Consider the following 23,515-nt stretch of genomic DNA (forward strand, 5'->3'; position numbering starts at 1 on the left):
GAAGTAGGCAATTTTACTGTGTACTTGCACTATAATCTATGTACTGCCATCTAGTGTTTGAATTTTAGAAGTTTTGTACTTGAAGGAAATGTAGTTTCAAACACACATGATGTGATGTTAGCTTTAGTATGTTTAGCTCCTTCCACCTCATAGGGAAAGCTATGGCTGTTGAGTGTATAAAGTGTCTAACATTTTGTTATTGTAAGTACATGATTTTTTTTTATTTATTTATTTTTGTTTTTGTTTTTTATTGTTCCTCCCCCTTCTTCCTATAGCCTGTACAACCTTATACTGTTGTAAGACAACACATTTCACATTATTTAGTGGGAAATAATGTAGAGCAGGACTTGATTTGTCTATTGGGACTAAGGTTGTTCGTTATGTAAATATGATCTTTTGACCTCATGTTGTTTTTGAATTCTCTACATATTTCAGAAAATTTGAGAGAAAAATTACCAAGATTGTGTCCATTACAGATTCTTAAAGTCAACATGTTTGACCTTGCTCCACTTCTAAACAAGACATGAATCCATAACTAGAAAAAAACTCAAACACAGGAGTACTAAAGTGCATTTCAAACACTTTGCATGATTCGTCTCTCTGGGGCAGACCTGCAAAACCTTCGGCTGTCTGTGTTGAGACCTTGAGAATTCTAACCGAATAAAATCCATTTTTATTTGATGTAAGGTCTCACAAAGTATATTAAAAAAAAAAGAAAAGTGTGACAAAGTCCAAAATCAGGTGGCTGTTTCCACATCAGTGAAGATGGTATTTTGGATATTTTCATATTCGTATTCTATAAACAAATCAAAACCAGGTTGTGCTGTGCCAAGTACACACGCAAGTACACACACAAGCAATTGTGCGGTTCTCTAAGCAGCGCTGCCGATTACGTTGAGATAGCAGGATTGATTAGCTTGTCAGCTTTTCTGACAGAATCGAGCCCCTGTCTTGACTACGGCAAATTACTCTGACTTGATTAGGCCCACCTGCAGCTCTTTTTTTGGAAATCCTCAACATAGTGCCAGCGTTGTGCCTAGGTCGTATCACTCCAGCTTTTTTCGCTTCTGACCTCAACTGAATGGTAATTCATTGCGCCAATCATCCAGCGCTGGCACAGTGTTGTTCCAGCGCTGGCTCAGTATTGGCTCTGGTAATTAAATGGGGCTTGTGTGCGTCCTCTGGGAAGAAGGGATGGGGAAACGATGACCAGGTGGTGGCAGAATGCAGGACCTGTCAGACTAGCTGATGACCATTTTAATTCTGCTCTGCCTGGGGCTATAATTGATATTTAGCAGAAAGGTTAATTGTAGCAGTGATCTGTTTAAATTAGAGTAGAGATCTGGAGACTGGGGCCAAGACCTTGCAAGCCACTTGGGACACACACACAAGTTGCTGGAGTAATACACACACATTCTCACATACATACATACATATACTGTATAAAACAGATAGTTTAGATCGTTCTGACAAATGCAGTGTTCTAGCTGTACAAATTTACTTTTGTCATACTTTTGAAGATATCCCAAGATCAGGTTTAGCTAACTTATGGAGACAAAGTATTGCTAAACAAACAAACTTGCACATACACTCATGGAAATATAGTATATAGGACTAGATTTTAAATGTATATTGATGTACTCTTATCTGTTCAAAACTAAGATTTGTGACCTTGAATACTGTTGTGTAGGCTAAAGTAATGAAAATTATGTGGCCTAGCCTTTAGAGAAAAATACAGATCTATCTGTATTGAATCATTTCACATGTTTCTTTGCAGATGGCCAAGGTCAGTGAATGTCTTTGGCAGGTGAGCCGTGGCCCTTTTGCATGCATTCAAATCAGTGGATCTTCAAATGCAGGTCAAACAGGGAGTCTTAAGAGCATTCCAAAGCTCTTCCACCAATCTCATCGCAGGAATGCATGAGGCTGGCTACATTTCAGTTTCACAGTTTCATCTGCCCTCAAATCACATTGGGTTTCCCTTGGGTTTTCACGGCCTGCTGCTCTGGATGCACTGGACAAAAGTAGTAAGACAACAATGCCCTGGTTCCAGACACAACTAGGCACCTCTTGGGAAGTAGAGCCTAAAATTTCCAAAGCAAACAGACCAAAGAATCACCTTTCAGATTTGTTTACTTGTCAGCTGATTAGAATATTGTTTCTTTGAAGTCTTTCTGTTATCTCGTAGTGTCCAGCCCAACAAAGACTTTGTTTCACTGAGAGAACATGGCTCTGAGTGCATTATTTTACAGTGGTGCTCCAAACATGCGTGAAGACCCAGGTTTTCTAGATCGGCTGCTTCCATAAGGGTTACAACAGCAGTATAAAGCTTTGTCCTATTTCTAAATTGTTATTTTTCTTCTTTGCTCTCTCTAGTCTGTGAGTCTTCTAAGCCAGGCTGGGAGGAAAATGGAGGAGACGGAGGTGAACACAGCACCCAGGAACAGCTCTAAAGATCGACTCAGTGAGGTAAGCACAATGAAGTGTGTCATTATGACATCAGTATTCATGACAACCAATAGGAGAGGTCCATTTTGCCTTTACCAGCCGAGTTCTTACATGTGTGTAGAAAAGGCTTTCAAGCAAAATGCCCACTGGATACACAACAGGTGCGTATGCACATAAATTTGTTCTTACCTTCGTCTTGCTTTGTCTTACAGTCATTTGTCACTCGAAGCAAACGTATTCCTGTGCTCTCTAAAGATATGCGCTTACCTGTCATTTTCAAAACCAAATGAAATTCAATAAACATCTTATATGGGCCTAGACTCCATCAGCTACATTTTTAATGCAGATTCTTATAATATAATATAATATAATATAATATAATATAATATAATATAATATAATATAATATAATATAATATAATAAATATAATATAATATAATATTATATACATCTTATATGGGCCTAGACTCCACATAAACAGCTGTGTTTTTAACGTAGATTATTATATTATATTATATTATATTATATTATATTATATTATATTATATTATATTATATTATATTATATTATATTATATTATATTATATTATATTATATTATATTATATACATCTTTTATGGGCTTAGACTCCACATAATCAGCTGTGTTTTTAACATAGATTCTTTTATATTATATTATATTATATTATATTATATTATATTATATTATATTATATTATATTATATTATATTATATTATATTATATTATATTATATTATATTATTTGTTATTTAAAATTATTTATTGTATTTATTTATTTAATCGTATAAATTGTATTTATTTTATTTATCTCAATAAAGATAAATGTATTCTTATATAGGTATATTATATTGCACATATATTATCATCGTATTTAAATCTAATAATGCTAAATGGTTTATATTGTATTATTATTATTATTATTAATTCCATTTTATTTATTTTTTTTAATTTTATACTCTTGAGATTTTTGTTTTATATTTTATTCTAAATTTAGAAAAAAATGTAAGTCAAATGTATTAATTTATGTACAGTTACATGCAAAAAAAAGAATAACTCTCGTTCATCTAATACAGTGGTTTTTAACCAGGGGCTTTTTTTTTTTTTTTTTTTTTTTTTTGGGAAAAATCTGGATATATCCTAATTTTAAAAGTGTGGTAATATCTTATTTAAAATATATTGTTTGTAAAAATGTATAAAATATATGAAAAATATATTTATAATTAAAATATGTTTAAAATTAATTTACATTTTTCTAGTAATACAAAGCTCTAAGAAATGTTATCGGGTAGGATTTGTTTCTTTTAAATCCTCATCCAGTTAATCAGAGTTAGGAGGCCTTCTAATATTGTTGTGGACTATGGAGTCAAGAAAAATTGAGAACCACTGATCTAACTGGTCTTTTGGCAGGTGACTCTTGTGTCAGTTAGGACCATTACCCTCACCAGTGTCTTTGTATAAAAGAATCCCTATGTATCTGGTGCCGTTTCTGAGTAATGCAGTGCAGTATCGAAGAGAAAAAGTAGTGATAGGGTGTTGGTTGGTGCTTGAATGAAGAAATAATATGATTGAGAGAGGGGTAATGAGAATTTGTGTCTAATTCCCCAGAGACTAGCTGAATACGCGTCCCTAACTAACGCCTGTCAAATGCGTGTCCGAAATCCCCTGTAAATTCGTTCGGATGGATCCGTAATACGGCAACGGCGAGGCCGCGCGCCTCAGCGAGCCGAGGATGAAGGGAGGAGAAGATGATGAAAAGAATAAAATGTTTTTAATGAAGAGATTAAATGTGATGCTTAGGCTGTTAAGGATTCGGAGGGAAATTTCAGTCTTCGCTTTCCCCCTCCCACCCTTCACCGCCATCATTTATGAATTTGTGCAAAAGGCTGTTTTTCATGAAAAAGTCAGAGAGGGAGAGCGAGGAAGAGCGAGAAACGAGCTTGAGGCAGATAAAAGCGTGATCCAGGCTGACAGTTTTGACAGCAAAAAGCGACAGAACAACGGGCAGACAGAGAGAGGGAGGGAGGGCTGAAAGACTGCAGAAAATTGCAGACTGTAATGGCTGACAGTGCCAGATATGACATTTCCCTCTAATCTCCTGCCAAAGAAATGGTGCTAAAATGCAGAGCGCCATATCCATGTCATCTGTAGGCCTATCTGTCCATCTCGGAGAGAGAGAAAGACACAAGACGGCAAGAGATCTGCGGAGCCCGTTCGTTTGCATCCCACCGCACGAGGCCCGGACGCCACGCTAACGCTAGCTTTGTAAACAGGATCATCTTTCATCACTGTCACATTGTTAAATGGTGTAAAAAATCTTCCCTTGTGATTCGCCATACATGCTAATTTTCTTTGCATACCAAATACGCTTTTCATACTCACTTCAAAGACGCTTAGGCGTGTGCGCCGCTAGCTAACGATCTCTGCGCTTCAGAGGCGGATAAAACTGGATTTCTTTTTTGTCGTTGGAGTGTCAGAAGGAAATGGAAACAAACGAGGGGGATGGCGTTGTCTCAAAGAACCGGGGGCAGGCGCAGAGTGATTTAAAAAACAGCCATTGTGGGGGCTTGCCACTTACTGCATGCATTTGCTAAGATCTTATTTTAACATAACACGTCCACTTGCTTAGCATGGCTTTGGCTCTTGTGAAGACTTAACAGAAACAGTGTATTAATGCGTTAATGAGTATAGTATGAAAAGGCTTTCTTTCATTTGACTTGAATGAACACAAGGCACTGAAAACACTGAAGTACAGTTTATTTAATTTGTCATACTTTCATAGGCTACATTCACATCACAGCTGAATATGGCTCAAATTTGATTTTTGTGACAGAACTGGTTTTTGGATGACAGACTGTACAGCCAAAATCTCACTGAACATTTCTGACATTACAACTGACATTTTCAATTCTGATCTGGGCCACTATCAGATGTGGAAATAAATCAGATTCTTATCTGATGATGTTGCTGTGTGACCTTGATGTGAATATCACTGACTGTTCACACTAAGCACACTCAACATTTATGAATTGCATGCTTAATTAACACCGTATAATATGATAATGTATTCACAAAGAAAAAATTACATTAATAACTAATAGCTCATATGTAGAAAGACATTTTTATTGTGAAAAGATATCTTGGTTACAATAAGGTTTCATCAGTTAACATTAGTTTAGTACATTAGTTGACATGAACTAAGAATGAACAGTATGTATACAGCATTTATTAATCGCAGTTCATGTTATTTGTTAACATTAGTTAATGCTCTGTGAATTAACATGAACAAACAATGAACAGCTATTTTTTTATTATTTAATGTTAACAAAGATTAATAAATTCTGTAACCAGGGCTTGACATTAACACCTGCTAACCTGCCAAATGCGGGTGGATTTCTGCAGTGGCGTGTTTTTTGCTCCAGATGAATATTGTTAGTGCTTGCATTTTGGTGTAGGATTGCGCATATTGCACATAATTGCCACAGATTTTGTGCTCACAACCAAAGAGTGTGCACATAAAGCCACCTCTCTGGACAAAATTGAGTTATTTTTGCTGATTATTGCGCTTAAACAGTCAAATACACACAAAATAATGTCAAAATGTCGGTCTTGGCGAGTATTCACGTAAACACAGTCAGTTATGGTTTAAGTGAACGTAAATATTTGAGAAAGAATACGCATGTGTAACAGTATAATGGATCAGTGCATCGGGTCTTAAAGTGACAGCAGCCTAATATACAGTACCTGCTCTTAATTATGAGATAATATTAAAAATATGTATATGGCATTTTTTTTCTCCATGGTATCAATGTCAAAATTGTGGCCAGTGAAAATGCTGAGTGGCTAGTAACTTTGGAAAACCACTAGCCACAATGGCTTGTGAGCAAAAACATTAATGTCAAGCCCTGACTGTAACAAATGTATTGCTTATTGTTAGGTCATGTTAAGTAATACATTAACTAATGTTAATAAATGAGACCTTTATTGTAAAGTTATTTTTAACATTCAATTGTCTGAATGATGTCTAGTTACACAACAACACAACTACATTTTTTTTCTTATTAAACTTTTCTGATGACATTTTTAGTGGTGCTTGACTGTTCAAAAGGCATAGACACTGTTAGGTTGTTGTGGACTGTTGTCAAGGTGTTGCTATGTGGTTGCTAACATGTTCTGAGTGGTTTTATCATGAAATTGCTAGTGTTCTGGATGGTTGCTAGGGTATTGCTTAGTGGTTGCTGGGGTATATTCTGGTCCCTAGATATAGCTTGAGTCCCTCTTTCAATATACACTACTATTCAAAAGGACACATTCAATTGATCAAAATTTACAGTAAAGACATTTATAACGTTACAAAGGATTTCTATCTCAAATAAATTGTTCTTTTAAACTTTCTATTCATCAAAGAATCCTTAAAAAAATAAGTTTCTTGAGCAGCAAATCAGCATTATTAGAATTACAATGATTACTGAAGGATCATGTGACACCGAAGACTGGAGTAATCACTGCTGAAAATTCAGCGTTGTCATCATAAGTATAAAATACTAAATTTAAAAATTGTAATGTCCACAATTTTACTGTATTTACCTTATTTTTGATCAAATGAAAGCTGCCGTGGTGAGCATAAGAGACGTTTCAAAAATACTATTTATTGAATTATACATTTGCCTCATAAACTCTCATTATGGTTTGCATCATATGAAAAATGTTAAACTGACTATAGAAGCTTTTGTGTTTCCAAAACATTTGGAGTGGATCTGGCACAAAGGTAATGACACTGATAGTTTCGAACCCTCCCACTATGTCACAGAAGCTGCCCACAGAGACCCGGCAACACCTACTGCATCTCAGCCGTCTGTTCGCTCACTGGCTTCACGCTCCGTTGCTTCCTGATTGGCTTCTTTTCATCCGCTGCCCTATCTTAACCAATAGTCTGGTCCGTAGCTAAACAATCCACCTCCTCCCACTTGTCACCAAATCTGTTGGGGCCCAAGAAGTGTAGATTGATGCAAGAGGATGGGTGAAGGGGGTTCAAGTTAGTGTGAAAATGGGCTTGGATTAAAAAGTGGGTTCACCCCCATTTCTTTTTAAAGAGGTTGTTTGGTTAACCCCAAAACAGCTGCCATCCTGCTCACCCTATACCGCCCTGTTTCTCCTTCTTTCACGTTTGCTTTTCTCTCATTTTCTCCCAGCCTGCATCTTAATCCTTTTTTGAAGTCCTAAGTGCTAGGCAAATCCATTGAGTGCTGCGTATAATGGCTTTTAAGGGAGCGTGTTTAGATGTGGCCCAGCCCCATGGCTTATGAACCGCGGCTGGTGTAATGGATTTTTTCTCCTCTCTCTCTCTGCAGCACTAAATCCAATGTATTGTTCCTCATTATCATTTAAATAAGTCTCCCTTTCAACTCTGAATGTGGCAATGTGAATGAACCGGGGCATTGTAAGGCTAACTCTACAAATTTTTGGCCTCCCAGTGAGCCTCACACCCACTCGCTCTTCTTCGTACGTTACGCCTCCTCGCTTTTCTGTGAGAGAAAGAGAGAGAGGTTCTGGAAAAGTATTTGGATCCTGCAGTGCCGCCTTTCCGGGTTTTCTCAAGACCACTTCTCTAATTGCCACAGTGGGAGTTTGTGCTGAGTGTGAGAGAGAACTGAGGAACTGATGAGGGTTAAACCCCTGTAGCAGGTGTGTGTGTGTGTGTGTGTGTGTGTGTGTGTGTGTGTGTGTGTGTGTGTGTGTGTGTGTGTGTGTGTGTGTGTGTGTGTGTGTGTGTGTGTGTGTGTGTGTGTGTGACTGAATCCTGCGCAAGGACAAAATTGGTCTTGCGGAAAAGTCACCCCCTGAGACAGAAGCAGAAATTGCCAATCGCACAGAGGAAAGAGGCAAAAAGAGGGGGGAAATGATAGAAGGTAGAGCAGGAGAGATTTGGAGATTGGTATTCAGGCCTAGTCTGTAGTGCTGGGATGTGGACGTTGCCTTCTAGTCTTACTGGAGATGTCTGGAACAGGCTGCATTTCTCTCATTTGAGCTAGTTGTCTGTGGAATGTATTACTGTGGTTATGAAACGGTTATTTATTTATTTTTTCAGCTAAGGTTGGGAATCAGCAGTGATCTGGTTATTCAATACTGTATCAATGAGCTTCGTTATGAGAATATTGTGAGCGTATTCTTTCTCATTTGTCTAAATAATTGCAGTCTTTAAGATTCAAATGGACATCATTACAAATTAGACAAGTTTATTGATTGCTCATTTTGATTTTGTATTTTTACTGAATAGAAATGAGTGTGTTTTTCCCCCATCAAAATATTCAATTTGAAAATGTAAATACAGATTGTAGTAAAATTAATGGAGTAAAACATTGCGATACTTTGAAATATAATTTCATCAACATCCCAAGTGCGCTTTCACCATGGCGGATTGGTATTTACATGGTGGAATAGACACCCTCAACCTGGCTAGTCAGTTTAAATACTTGTGTGAATTACCACAATTGGTCAAATAATAAATTAGCCAATTTCATTCGTCACTACTGCAAATAGGCAATTCTGATCTATTATGACATGTAGGCATTTTTATCTTTATGTACACAATAATAATCTTTTACATTGTAATCCTTTTATTTTCTAATATTTGGCATGTTTATGTGATGCTGTGCGTCACTGTGTGTGTGTGTGTGTAACAAGCAGAGTGTGAGCATGTTGTGCACCCGCCTGTATGCGCATTTTACTAACGCTCCCTTTAAATGGAAAAAAAAATAATAAAGTTGCCTCAAAATAGCGAAACGCCAACAATGTGCCTGAACACACCTCGTTTTCAGACCAGTGTGAGTGCATTTGCTATTTAAACAATGTGGGCGCTGGATGTGAAAATGATAACTGCGTCAGGCTGAAACCAGCAAAAAACACTTGCGTCGCATTGCGCCGGGTGTATGATAGGGCCCTATATGTTTAAAGTCGTAATATTTTCTTTTATTGTGACATACATCTGAGAGAAAACGGGACTTGGTTCAGTCCATCGGTTGTTGATTGGATGGAGGCTGTGACAAAAATAAAAGATGGTGAATGTTAGGTTGCAGTTGGTTGTAATAAAGGAGCAGAGTTTAAGCAGACTAAGAGATTGGAAAAGTTGTGCACCAGAGAGAAGTCTGTAGTTTCACCAAAAAATGTAGTTATGTCATTTTGATTAAAAATTACAAGATCAAAAAATAAGTAAATAAATAAATGAAATGTAGGCATGGGTGTAATATTCACAATAAGATCAATAGCATGCATTTAGAAAATAGACTGAATTTTCATTTCCTGCTGACTTTAATATAGATATCATTTGTAAAATTCCCTTCCCTTTACATACTCTATTTATATATTTTTAAACCTGAATACTATAGTTTTAAATGATTAGAACCTTAATATTCTCGGTGTTAACCTTACTGGGGTGAGTTTCATGATTTCTGATGCCATTTAATCATCTGGGTGCAACAGTCGGCTTCCGGAAGTAAAAACTCCATTCATTATCTCCATAGGAAAATTGATTTTGAATGGTAACTTATAAACCTTTAAAAACAGATCTGCTATGAGGTTGTTAATCATTGGTATTTGCTTCTGCTGAAGCTTATTTTTAAAATAATCACGTTTAACAGCAGAATACCTGGTCAAAATCTACATCACCCATGATGCTGTGCAGAAAATTACACTAATCAGTATATATTGAGTATATTTGTAATTGAGTATCTTTGTTTCTCTGTTGTTTTTAATTTTATTATTCTGTTTGCAGTGCATCATGGGATTGTAGTCCTTTCCCTCACTAAAACTGTTAAATACACAGTCTTGTACCTTTCTATTTCTGTCTGATTTTCAAATACTTTTTTGCTTCAAATCAGAGTTTGTAATGTTGTAATTTACCTCGTAGCTGATTGTCTTGGTTCATGGCTTATACTGTATCTCTTTAACAAACTCTTTGACTTTTTAAAATCTGTATGGGAAAAATGAATGGGAAAAAATACTTTGGGACCCAGCACCGTCGAAAAAGGGGCCGGGCGCTAATTCACTCTGTGTACAAACACATATCCACAACTTAGCAGAGCATTTGGTCAGTATACTCAGGGCTTTACTCTTGTCAAGAGCTGAGTATTTTGACAGGAAAGCTGTCTGACCAACATGTAAAGTGACCAAAAAAATTTTTTTGTTGTTGTTTTTTTTTTATGCAAAGTATCAGTCAGGCAAATCTGAAGTCTATGATACCACAATAGTAGGCCAGTTTGTAAAAAAAAAAAAAGAAAAAAAAAGTGGTAGCTTATTCAAATGATGGCACGGCAGTCTCTAAGAAAGATCCCCAAGACATTGTTAAATCTATGTTTGTAGACGTTGCGGTCAGAATTTCTACACTTTTTTTTTTTTTTTTTATGGAAGCAGTGTTAAGTAAGATTCTTAAATGTTTTTCGGAGAATAGATGCCACAAACTTTGTCAAACCCAGTGACTAGTTTAATTTGGATAAATAAGGAGCTCATATTTCTCAACTTTGTAACAAGGCACTTGTCTGGGGTTAGCCAAGCTGTCTTGCTTGAATACACAGTGATGGTAGAGCAACATTAGAAAGTCAGCAACTGTCATACACTAAGAATGTCACCCTTTACCTGCAATGTAATCTGTAACATTTGTGCTATCGGCACAGATTCCGATCTCATAAATTACTGATGTTAACTATCTACAGTTTTCAGGACATTCATGCTGTGTTCAAGATGTGTGTAGATTGTTTAGATTGTTGAATTGTTTCCCTTGTTTGACATGCCAGAGTCTTAAACTACCTACAACATTCCATGTAACTTGTAGTTGTTGACTCACTCAGACAGCCCTGAATTGTTTTAAATGCCCCTATACGAATCTGAATCTGACAAGGAATCTGTCACAGCAAAATAAAATGCTTTCGTTCCCCCTCATTTACTATAAACTGACAAGGGCTGATGCAACAGCATGGAAAATGAATGCAAATGCTGGGTGTCTTGGGTCTGATCTGAAATGTCATTTTCTTTATGATGACAATCTATGACACAGTTCTTGAAAATGATGTAACCTGGTATGCAAGAACCATCTGACTGCTCTTTATTGCTGAGTTAATGCCAGAATGTTTAGTTGAATGCAAAGTACACAAATGAACAACTTAAAGTATTGAAATATGTTTGTGTAAAATCTTATTAGTGGCTAAGGCTATTATTGCTGATAGGAGTTAGGGGATCGTTCAGGTGTTAAGCATCATATTAAAAGTTTGTGCTACATTAAAGATCCACAGTGATGAAATCATGTGACTTTTTGTAGAGAAGTGTGCTATTACCAGGTAAAGAAGTGTATTAAGGTGGGACCCAAGCAATCTACAGAGCAGATTAGTAAGCAACCAGCTTTATCACCCTAGCAACACCCTTGCAACCAGCTATATCACCCTAGCAAATACATAACAACATCTTAGCAACCAGAATACCATAGTGATTAAATGGCAAGCCACTGAAAACACTCAGAAAACCTTAGTAACTGCATACTACAACTGATTACAATTTGTTTTCCCGAAAATGTAAAAAAAAAAAATCTTTTTTCATCTATCGCAGGAGAGGACCAGGTGTTTTTTTTTTTTTTAGATAAACTTTGTATGTGTTCTACTAAAAGCTCATTCTGCTAAGATAATCCCAAGGTCTTACTGAAGAGAAAAGGCCTTGGGAGACCAGACGGCCAGAGCTGTATTGTGCTCGAGTCGTATGAGTCATGTGTTCTAGCAGATCTTGAAGAGAGAGAAAGAGAGGAAGAGAGAGAGAAAGAGAGGAATAAGGAGTGTCATTAGGCGAACGAGAGAAACGAAGGGTGGGAAAAAGGTTAATGTGAATATTGATATTAAAGTGCTAGAACTTCATCATGTCTCTGTCATCTCATAGTATCCCTCAAAGGTCAACGTTGTTCTCTCTCTCTTTGTCTCTCTCTCTCTCTCTCTCTCTCTTTCTCTCCCCCAGAGCTCCACTCACTCTCTGTCAGGACGAGGGTACTCGGTAAGTGACATTTTCACGCTCTGCGGCTTTACGGCAGAATTACAGTATCCTCTCCTCCCGTTTATGGCCCTGGCAGCGGACATTTTAATTATATTAAACAGAGAAATGGTGGAATCATGATATTAGGGACATCACTCTTGGGTGACTGACTGATTAAATGGTGAAAGGTGTCCCGTTGCACCTTGGGTAAATGAGCCTTTCTTTATATTTATGGCTATTTTATTTTCAGTGCTTGGGTAGTTTAAAGTGTCACTGACGATGTCTTCTTCTACAGTCTGCTGTGGTCATTGGTTAGAGCTTGTCTGAAAGCCATTGATAGATTTTTATTTGGTTTTATTTGGATTCCATTGAGACATGAGTACATGAACTCCTATTCTTCTGGTTACACAAGATTGATTTTCGATTTTGCAGTGTTGTCGCAAGGAGTGCCATAGTGGGCATTAATGTTAATATATTGTCCTATAGAGTTGGATTTCATTCATGTTAACTCATTTCAAGGCAAAGCAACAGGTTGATAAGAATCTTACTCAGCATGTTTGTTAAACTGTCAACATGTTTACAGCTAGCTACTTGGCATTTGTAGATAATTTGCTCCCATGAGTACTTAGGTTTGCTACCACCAGTAACGCAAGAACACATAAAAGCATGTACTGTACAACTGGATGGCATACTTGCAATGCATTGAATTGCATAATTGTGTGAAGCAGGGGTTTTCAAACTGAGGGTTGTAAAGTGGTTCTAAGGGGTCCATAGAAAATTCGTAAATCACAATGATTTATTTATTTTTTAAATTCCATTTTGTTAGTAGTAAATTTAACACAAATAATCATTATTTCATTATATTGTGGAATATTTTAATATTTAGACATACATATTATACTCATTATAAATGGGTTTTTATTAGAGATGCATCGATGAATAAAAGCATATTTAAAAGCAATTATTTTCACTATCAGCCATCGGCTGATGGTAATAAAAACAGCCGATGATCAGGGACGGTTATATCCTGTCAGTCAAAAGTTTGCAGAAAAATGTGTTCGGACTGCAACTCATACGGTCTGTGAAGAAAATCTCTCTTGTTGAATTTAGGGCAAGTTAACGCGGCAGTAACGCATTAACAGTTAATGAATCACACCCTATGAATTTACACTAAACATTATTTGTAACGTACCTTAACATGCTATGAATATCGAAAGGTATGTTGAAAGATACAGTACAACTTACTGGCATGTATCATGTCTCATGTAATTGTTTAATCAGTGTTTCAACCATGGAGAGGTGTCAATGAGACAGCTTGTTACTTGCACTTTACCTCAGAAAAGCTATCCGATGTTCATAGTTTGTTAGTTAGCAATAATAAAAAAAAAAATTAAAAAAAATAAAAAACACTAGAGAGGAGCTTATTTACTGTTAATTATATACAGGTATGTATGCTTGAATAAACTTGTCATGAAGACAAGTGTTTATGAAAACTACCTTATATGCAACCGAGTTGCATACAAACATTGCATTTTTATTTAAAAGTAATTATTATTATATCTGAAAATAAATACCAGTTGAATATAATAGCTCTGTTGTTAATTTTAACCTTTAATGTTATATCAATGTAACAAGTGAGATGATTCCCTGTATAGCAGATTTTTTTTTTCCTTAATCAGCATCGGCATATACCATTGTGAATTATCGTATCGGCAGAGAAATTCAGTAACGGTGCATCTCTAGTTTATATATGTGAAAATATAGAGCTGTTTTTATATATTTTCATATTTTGGGGGTCCTTTGGATCAAAAAGTTTTAAAACCCCTGGTTTAGAGTGTTTTTTCTGGTTCTAAATGGGACACATTTTTAATAGAATTAGGTTTAAGTAGATTGATTATCTCCAAAATCTTCCTTTTTTTCTTCTTCAGTAGAACAGTATGATGATGCATTCATGAGATTTTCATGTTTCATAATGATTGTGTTGTGTGTGGGATTGTTCAAGTTATCAATATGTGAAGAGATATGCACGCACACACGTTTTATTAGATCACATTTTACCAACATAGGCTTATAATCTGCTTTTTAAACATACTTTCCCACCTTTTATTCACAGATAAATACATTACACAGAGAAATAACACCATCCTGAAATAAATAGTTGTTCATTCCTTGTATATGCTGTTCTTATGGATGAAAATAAGCTTTGGAAATTGCAGGGATTCATTGATTTACTGTTCTCATTCTAAAGATTATCATATTCTCTATAAATATATTCCCTGTACTTCTTTATTCGAAAGTGCAGTATACACTTGACACTGGAGCTGAGAGAAAAAAAAAAGTGTTGTATACCCTTGTGAAATATTCAAAAGCCACAGTGCATTTTATATGCTAAATTTCCGCAGGCATGTCAAGCAACATGTCACAGGATCGCTATTTATGCATGACAGAAAGCTCGCTTTTCATCAGATGTTCAAATGTTTGTTTGTATGCGCGCACACACACATACAGACACAAACACACTGACATTACCTGTCACCTAAGAATGTCAGGTAACGACTGCCGCTATGAGCCGCTAGGTTATTTATTTCATATGTTTTGTCAGTATGAAGAGACAAGAGTTTAAAGGTTTCAGGACTCATTCTGTCATGCAGCTAGTACTCAACCTCTTTTATTGTTTGGCCATTTGCAAAGGGAAATAGTTTTCTAGCATTTCTAGCTATTAGAAGGGTGAAAAGATTTGATTTATAAAGCTGCATTTATTTAATCAAAAATAAAGTAAAAACCACCAATATTTTAATATATTAAAATTGAAAATGTAATAATATTAAAAACATTTTATTCCTGTAATGGCAAAGATGGAAACTGTGATTCAAATTTTATTTCAGGGTTCTTTGATGAATAGAAAGTACAAAATCCCTAGACAGCTGCTTATATTGCCTGTATTGATTTTAATTGATAGTAGTTTTTTGATCTACTGCTGTAAGTTTGTGAGTACAGAACTTATAAAAACAGCTTTTCTGATGCAATATTGACTGCAATCATTTAGCATGATGATAGCTCTATGAAGACCTTCACCAGAGTAATGTAAGTTTAATAATTTTTTTACATTATTTATCTCCTCTAGACAGCAAGAGACTTGATCTTAATCATGTTTTTTTTTTTTTTTTTTTGACTGAAAAGTAGAGCATGTTAAACTCATGTTGCCTTATGGCGACATTGCGGCATGGCAATGAAAAGAAAAAAAGAAAGCCTCTCTGTAAAAGGCCTGTAGCGGCTGTAAGCCTCAACTGTCATATCAGTTTAGGCAGAGAAAACGTGACAGAAGAGCCACGAACCTTGTCCTCCTCTTTATATGATGTTGTGAGTGAGATAAAGGAGAAAAAACAGAGAGGGAAGTGCAGAAAGGAAAGAAAAAGGCAGAATATGGCAGGGTGTTTTACTTTGACTCTGTAGTTCCATCAAATCTGGTTATGTGTAGTCGGGCCCTTTGGCCCTTCGCTCTGTGTGTGCGTGTACTCATGAGATTAACAAAGAATCAAGTGCTCCAGGCACAAGTTTGTGTGTGTGTGTGTTCTTGTTTATGTGCTTGAGTCTCTTATCTTCCAGAATTCAAGGCACAGTGTTACGGTCAGGGGCCCCTAGGGCCACTCCGACACTTCACGTTATGTTCGTAATCATCTGCTAGGAGTGAAAGTGCTAAAGGCTAACGCATTGAGAGAGAGGGAGATATATGTCAAGAGAATGATTGAGGGAGATGCAGCCTTCCAGCTGGATAAGTGGGCCACCACCTGGAAAGTTGTGAGTTCGGCCCCCAGTGGTAGCGGCTTATTGACGCCTAGTTATAAACGGATAGTTTTGACTCTGAATTTGTATTGTATGAGCCATATTAAATCCACTGATAGATGTATACCCATGAACACGTTCCAAGTTTCTACATTATTTAGCAATTGCTTCATTCAAGTCATGTGTTGGAATGTTTGGATTTATGAGTTGAATACACGATTTGGAATTACCATGTGGAATCTTCGGATTTCCGTTATGTTGGTTATAGACTTATGGCGGAAACAATTTGTTTTTGATTGATGCAAGTTGTAATTCTGATCATGGACTGTACCATTTAGTTTGTATGCATTTTGTTTACTGATGATGAAGAATAAAGCTATTAGTTTTTGTTCTACTCATGATTTATGAGCTGATAGATGTGCAATCAAACTACATTTCCCATCATTCTCTGTGGCAGCATGAGAATGATAAAATACATAAAGCGACACATAACAGTAATACTTTATAATAAGGTCTCATTTGATAACATTAGTTAATGCATTAACTAACATTAACTATCAACGAGCAATACATTTGTTACAGTATTTATTCATCTTTATTAATAAAAATAAAGTAGTCTGTTCATGTTAGTTCACAGTGCATTAACTAATGTTAACAAATATTGTACAAAATTTGATTTCAATTAGTAAATGCTCAATTTAACATAAACTAAGACTAATAAATGTTGTAGAAGTATTGTTCATTCTTAGTTCGTTAACTAAAGTAGTTAAAGCTGCAGTCCATAACTTTTTTTGGTTAAAAATGATTCAAAATAAATACATAACCAGCCAGTGTTCAGAACTATCTACTTATCGTAGCCCGATTCACAGCGGTAAGCTTGTAACAATGTTTCCTAATCCCCATGGTACCAGTGGGTTACCATGGGAAATTTAAGCATGCAGCTGTTCGTCTTTGCGTCATTATGTCACGTCTGTTTACATAAAGGAGTCCCACCTAGCAGGTTATATGGCACATGGAGGATGCTACTGGCGGCCGATCATAGCCTTTTCTCACAGCAGCTGCAATAATTAAACTTATTTTGATGGCGGATTGTAATCCAGAAAGGTCCAAATGACAATCACCAGTGACAACTGGAGATTCACCCATAGTCAAAAGCAAAAGTCTTCGGACTACGAAGTGGATATAGAAATTAAAAATCTACATGAAACACTAATACACACTATACATAGTCACGCAATGCTGATATTGTTAACAAAAACAAAGTATAACGATAATAATAATTTGCACAATTTGACGTGATCTCAGCCAAGCGATCGCTAGATTTAATCACCATTGGTAGCGCAATTTATTGCTTTTTTTTCCTCAGTTGGTCAGAAAAAAAGTGGCAGACATGTTACTTACTTGTTCAGACATTTTCCGGTAAAAATTCTTATTTTGGTCATACTTCCAAGATGTAGAATCTGTGATTCTGAAGTACAGTATACACATCGGTATGGTGAATGTTAGCAAATATTGGATTCATCCGCGCCGAGGAGCCATGCCAAGACACAACCCACGAAAAAATGATAATTCGCAAATAACTGCAATTGCAGGTTTCAAACAGAGATGGTGACAAAGAGGCAAAACTTACTGCAGTTTTAACTAATGTAAACAAATTAAACCTTATTGTAAAGTGTTACCCACATAACTCACGTTTTGCCCCTCATTTTGTTGCAGTAATGATAAAAAGCCATATTTGTCAGTAAATAAAAATGAATATGAATTTGCCAAATGTGTACATGTTTTCAACCAAGATCACTTAAACACACATCATAATTTAATAAAGAATTGTGTGGTTGTAAATACAAACATCCTTGGAGGACTTGAATGCAGCAAATTGACTGTTGTTTATTCCCATATATTGTTTTTTTTTTTGTTTTGTTTTTTAATTCCACAACATATATGTTATACAGTTTATGCAATTAAAATCATGTACTACTCTATACTAATATATTAATAGGAATATAATAAAACACAACAATGTTCAATTTATTATTTTCAATAATAAACATTATTATTAATGTCAGTAGCAGTAGTATTATTATTAATAATAATAATTTATTGAATATTAGTCATATTCTGTTTGTCATGCTGCCAAGGGGCCTGATAACATCTTTTTTTTTTTTTTTTTTGTAAAAACACTAATGCACAGCATCAAGTGGCTTATCTCTTTATTTTACTACCTCTAGTAGGGTAAGCTTGTTTTGAACAGGTGCTCTGCAGACAATCTGACCCCTCGTTCCATCTGAAAATTGATGTGTGCTGCTGTTCACACAAGATTAGAGCCAGTGTCATTCTTGTGTCTTGCACAAAATGACTGCAAATATTGCTGGTACTTAACTGAGACATACAACAACGTGTGCTTGGGGAGCACCTGCATGATTATCATGAATCAAGGGTGATACAAAAGACTCCTGACATCGATATGAACCAAAATGACAAATAAATATGGCCTCCATCTTCTTGTCATGGATCAAACGCCTCCATTCTGCAACATACACCCACCGGTTTTCAGATCACAGCACCTGCGGGCTGTAACACCACCTACGTGGAGAACGTGGGGAGCAGCGCAACCTTGGGCAAAGTAACCTCTGTTACAAGCCATTTATCGGTGAGAAAGTGCTGTCTGGTTTCTAATGTGGACTAGACTGATTTTATCAGCATTAAATATTCTTTTTAGAGTTGCTTGAAGTGTTGGTACTGATTAGAGAGAGGGTTAGGTGTTTTTGAATCTGATGAATACAGAATGATACAGAATTTGTTATATACAGACCCGACAGAAGGAAAAAAAGTAAAGCGAGAAAGGCCATTTTTACCACGGTTAGGGAACATTGTTGCACATTTAGATGCATTAATTTACACTTTTTGCATGTTTAATTGATCACACGCACAACCCACAAGGTTTTTAAAATATTTGTTGCTGTCGAGCAGTTTTTGTACTGTTAACATATTCAAAAAAGTCTAGTAATGTTAAGTAATAATATAGCAGACATTTAATAATATGAAAATTAGAATAATATAATTTAATATAACATAATATAATAAAATAAATGTTTTGTATTATTTAGTCTAATAATATTAGATGTTTAATATAAAATATATATATAAAATATAAATTTTGACTTTGGATGCAAAACTCTTGCTTGACATTAGCAACAACCCCCCCAATTATGGTTATATTATTTTTTGCATTTTATTATTTGCATCTAGGAATTTTAAAAAAATATACTTTTTCACCTGTAAGAACAGACCTGTAAGCCTGCTATCCTTTGTTGGGTTGTGAACAACTGGTTTAGAGATATTTTCTCCATGTCAGGCCTCTGGTGCATTTGAACAAGATGCGCTGGGGTTATAGATTGATGCTCTGACAATATCCTGTGTGTGTGTGTGTGTGTGTTTGTCTGAGAGGGTGTGTTTCTGGGTGAGAGCCATATTTGTTTATCGCTGTGTGCGGCCGGCTGCATAGCCCGGTCCTGTTTCTCCCCTCTCACCGGGGAAACCGGGCTGTTGCTGCTAGCAACAGATAAAAAGTGCTGTTAACCTCAGCAGGGTTTCAACACATCAGTCACACGGGGAGATAAAGGTAGAAGCTTCGAGGCCTCACACAAACACACACACACACACAAAGAAAGAGGCTTTTGGTCCCTTCATGGGAGCCGAGATGAAACACACACTTGCATAGTCCAGTAGCTAAACATAAAGGCGGTTCTGAGATGTAGCAACTCAATGGAAACCGAAAATATTTTTCACAGACCACATGACGTACTGTTAAAGCAGTGGTGAAGGCTTTTCTCTTTGAATAGTGATGAATGGTAACTTCATTTTCACCTTGGACTGCTTTTCTTTTCCACTGGAGATGGACCCTCTTTTCTGTCTCTGGGAGAATGGAAAGGAAATGTGAGCGTAGTTCAGATGTTGGGAATTAACTGCTAATTGCTTCTCCTGTTTAAGCTTTTTGCACTTAATGCTGTTTAGTCTTTAATTATTCATGGCTGTGTGGTCCGGCATGCTTTCTAAATTAAGCTCTACAAATGAAAATATGCCTGCAATGACTGTCCCAAGGCCTGACTTATTATGCAGCTCACGGATGTAAGTTAATACATATTCTAAAGCTTGTTTCTTCAGCTCGTTTCAAAACAACTTAGGCTTTCCATTATGACATTATGAATTATTATATTATTTCGAAGGAATGTTGAAAAACATGTCTTTAGTTTTGTTCAAATCCAGTCTGTGTTCAAGTCTCGGCAAGAATGTGACCACCTTCACCTTTCTTTCATTGTATTAGTATTAATGTTGTCTGTTGCCTTTCATTCCTTAATTTTTCATGGTGCTTGCCAAGGAAACATCAGCATTATTATATATATTAGTGCCTGTATTATAGTGATTTCAACAAACTCCTACATTTACATTACATTTGGCAGCAGCTTTAAGTCAAAGTGACTTCGAGTCCATCCAAGGTTTACATTTATCCGTCTGTTTTTTCCTTGGGGATCAGACTTATGAACTTGGTGTTACTTTCACAATGCTCTACCAGTTCAGATTTTCTGGCAGATGATAAAATGAGAGAAAAAGCCTTATGTTTTTACATTAGAGGAAGGATCTGAGCCACATATATTTTTAACCCTTTTATCAGCAACATGGCCAAGCCACTCCCACCTAGACTCTCAACCAACCAATGGACCCTCATATAAAAAGCTAGCTAGATTTCTCAGTAATGCTTTATTTACATATTTTTACATATATTTTGCTTTGCAGATGATTAGGTTCATTGAAAGTTAGAATTGTCTTGAAATTGTTTTAAAGTAAATGTTTTATAGAGCCTGGTCTCATTAGAAAGATGTACCTGTGGGAACATTTTCGTGAGACGCAAAATACATACCAATACGTACATATCACTGTGGTTGCAATGTGAAATGTCCACTGAGAGGCACTAAAAGCATGTTAATTGGAACAGATAAATGTGAACATGGTACGTTTTTATGACGTTGGTTTTTATACGAATCACTGCAGTTCTGATTTAAAAAACATTTCCGGTGAGTGGCGCTAAAAGTATAATGCTCTATTATTTTTTAAAAGAACATACCACCAACACTACACCTAAACCTACCTGATAGTGTTAACAAAAGCAAATGTGACATAAAAAGCATCCGTAATCATGCCATTTTAGCTTGTTTTGATCTCTCATCTTTGAGCTCTTTTACTGTGACTCGTTTTTCCCCAGATTTGTACTCAAGGCTTTCTTGTCCTACGTCCAACTCTGTATCAGGCAAGCTTATGTCAGAAAAGCGAAACATATGGAGCTGGTTAACTGATGCAAAGTCCAACATATATTTGTTTACAAATCGTGCACTTTCTTAAAAAAGCATTTAGAAGTCATAACATATTATTGTGCAAGGAGACGTAAACCAAGTCTTTATTAATCCATAATCTGGCCCTGTAATCGTAACTGAGTATGAAAACGATTAAAAGCGTTGTTTTACTGCCTCTAGTGTTTATTTCTGTAGGAAACTCCAGTGATATGTACGTATTGGTACATATTTTTGTGACTCGTGAAAACGTTCCCACAGGTAGGTCTTTCCATGAGACCAGGCTGGTTCTATATGTGCACTGCCATGCTATCAGTCTATTCATTAAAGTATCTCGAAAAAATGTATCACGGTTTCCTCAAAAATATTAAGCAGCACAACTGTTTTCAACTCTGATAATATATTTTAATATTTATTAAATATACATTTTTTAAATATTAAACACCTAGAAGACAGTTTAAGTGTAAGAATATTTCACATTATTAGTTATACAATATAATAATAATATTGTGAAATGTTCTTGCGATGACTGTTTAATTGTTATATTAAAATATATTTTCAATGTTGAAAACTGTTGTGCTGCTTAATATTTTTGATACATTTTTTTATGGATGATGATAAATAGAAAGCTCAAAAAACAGAATTTATTTGAGTACTGAAATATTTTGTGATAATGTAAACCTCTTTACTGACAATTTTGATCACTAATGCATCTTTGCTGAATTAAAGTATTAATTACTTTTAAAGGGTACATAACACACAGTTTCCGCCAATCTCATGTTAATCTCGAGTACCTATAGAGTAGTATAGCATCCTTTATATCTCCGAAAAGTCTTTTGTTTTATCATATTTATAAAACATAGATACACTATACCAAGTCTTTCTGAAAAAAGCAGAGCTAAAGAGTCACAAGCGCTCGCAGCTTTTGCATAGCGATCATCTGAAATCAGCAACATCATTATAAATAAAAAGGGAACAAAAAAGTTTGTTCTTTACATTTAATGCACTTGTGCGCCGATTGCCAACAAAACTCAGACATCTGATGCCGTTTTACTCACCGGCTGTGATCTGCAAATCCAGCGTCGTACTGGGACTTGTCTACAAACATTTGTCACCGAAATTCCGGGAACAAACAAACATACTTGCACAACTCTGTTGCTGCCCTGGGAAAACAAACTGCGTCCCCTGTTCGCATAACGCCGGGTTCTTTGGGAAGCTGAAAAAGGTAATCTTTCCCTCACAACCACAAACATGCTTTTTTCGTGACATTGTTGAAAAATCTCTCGGCTTCCGTAACCTGAACAAAGCGAGTTGATAGGTGTGCTCTTGCTCTGGTTGATGTATACCCATATAAGGAATTCCACCCTTTATGATGTGATACAAGGCCATACTCGGAAAAAAAAGTTTCAGAAACGTATCTGAGTTTTTTGGCACAGAAATACTCCGTCATACATCCAACTCGTGTTTTGAAACTTTGGCCACGTTTAGCTTGAGAATGCAACTCTTTAACAGCATAAATAAGTCAGAATACATGAAAACGTGAAATAGTATTAGACACCTCCCCCTTAAAAAAAATCAATGCAGTTGTGGCCTAACGTTTTGAGAGTCAGACTAGTAACCCGAAGGTTGTGGGTTCAAGTCTCAATACCAGCAGGAAATGACTGAGGTACCCCTAAGCAAGGCACCTAACCCCAAATCGCTCCCGGGTGCCACAGTAAAATGGCTGCCCACTGCTTCGGGTGTACTTTAAGTGTTCACTACTCACTTCTGCTAATGTGTGTACACTAACTGGATGGGTTAAACGCAGAGGACAGATTCTAAGTATGGGTTACCATACATGGCCTTCACATGTTACTTTTTCATTTAAAAAAAAGTTTCATGTTCAAGTAGAGAAGGCTACAAAAGGCATATTAC

The 23,515-nt window shown here is 36.2% G+C and overlaps 1 protein-coding gene across 17 annotated transcripts in view; it reads left to right on the forward strand.

Moving 5' to 3' along the window:
* fbrsl1 (fibrosin-like 1) overlaps nt 1-23,515 on the forward strand; it is a 330,862-nt gene that overhangs the window by 108,964 nt on the left and 198,383 nt on the right. For 14 of the 17 annotated variants that reach the window (XM_067405643.1, XM_067405645.1, XM_067405647.1 and 11 more), the window contains exons 3-4: nt 2,377-2,469; nt 12,459-12,494. In XM_067405643.1, the coding sequence (XP_067261744.1) occupies nt 2,377-2,469; nt 12,459-12,494 (129 nt within the window). The remainder of the gene's footprint in view (nt 1-2,376; nt 2,470-12,458; nt 12,495-23,515) is intronic. The other 3 variants (XM_067405649.1, XM_067405650.1, XM_067405657.1) reach the window with 1 other exon arrangement.

The sequence above is a fragment of the Chanodichthys erythropterus genome, chromosome 13 (assembly GCF_024489055.1).
Source record: "Chanodichthys erythropterus isolate Z2021 chromosome 13, ASM2448905v1, whole genome shotgun sequence".
NCBI classification, from domain to species: domain Eukaryota; kingdom Metazoa; phylum Chordata; class Actinopteri; order Cypriniformes; family Xenocyprididae; genus Chanodichthys; species Chanodichthys erythropterus.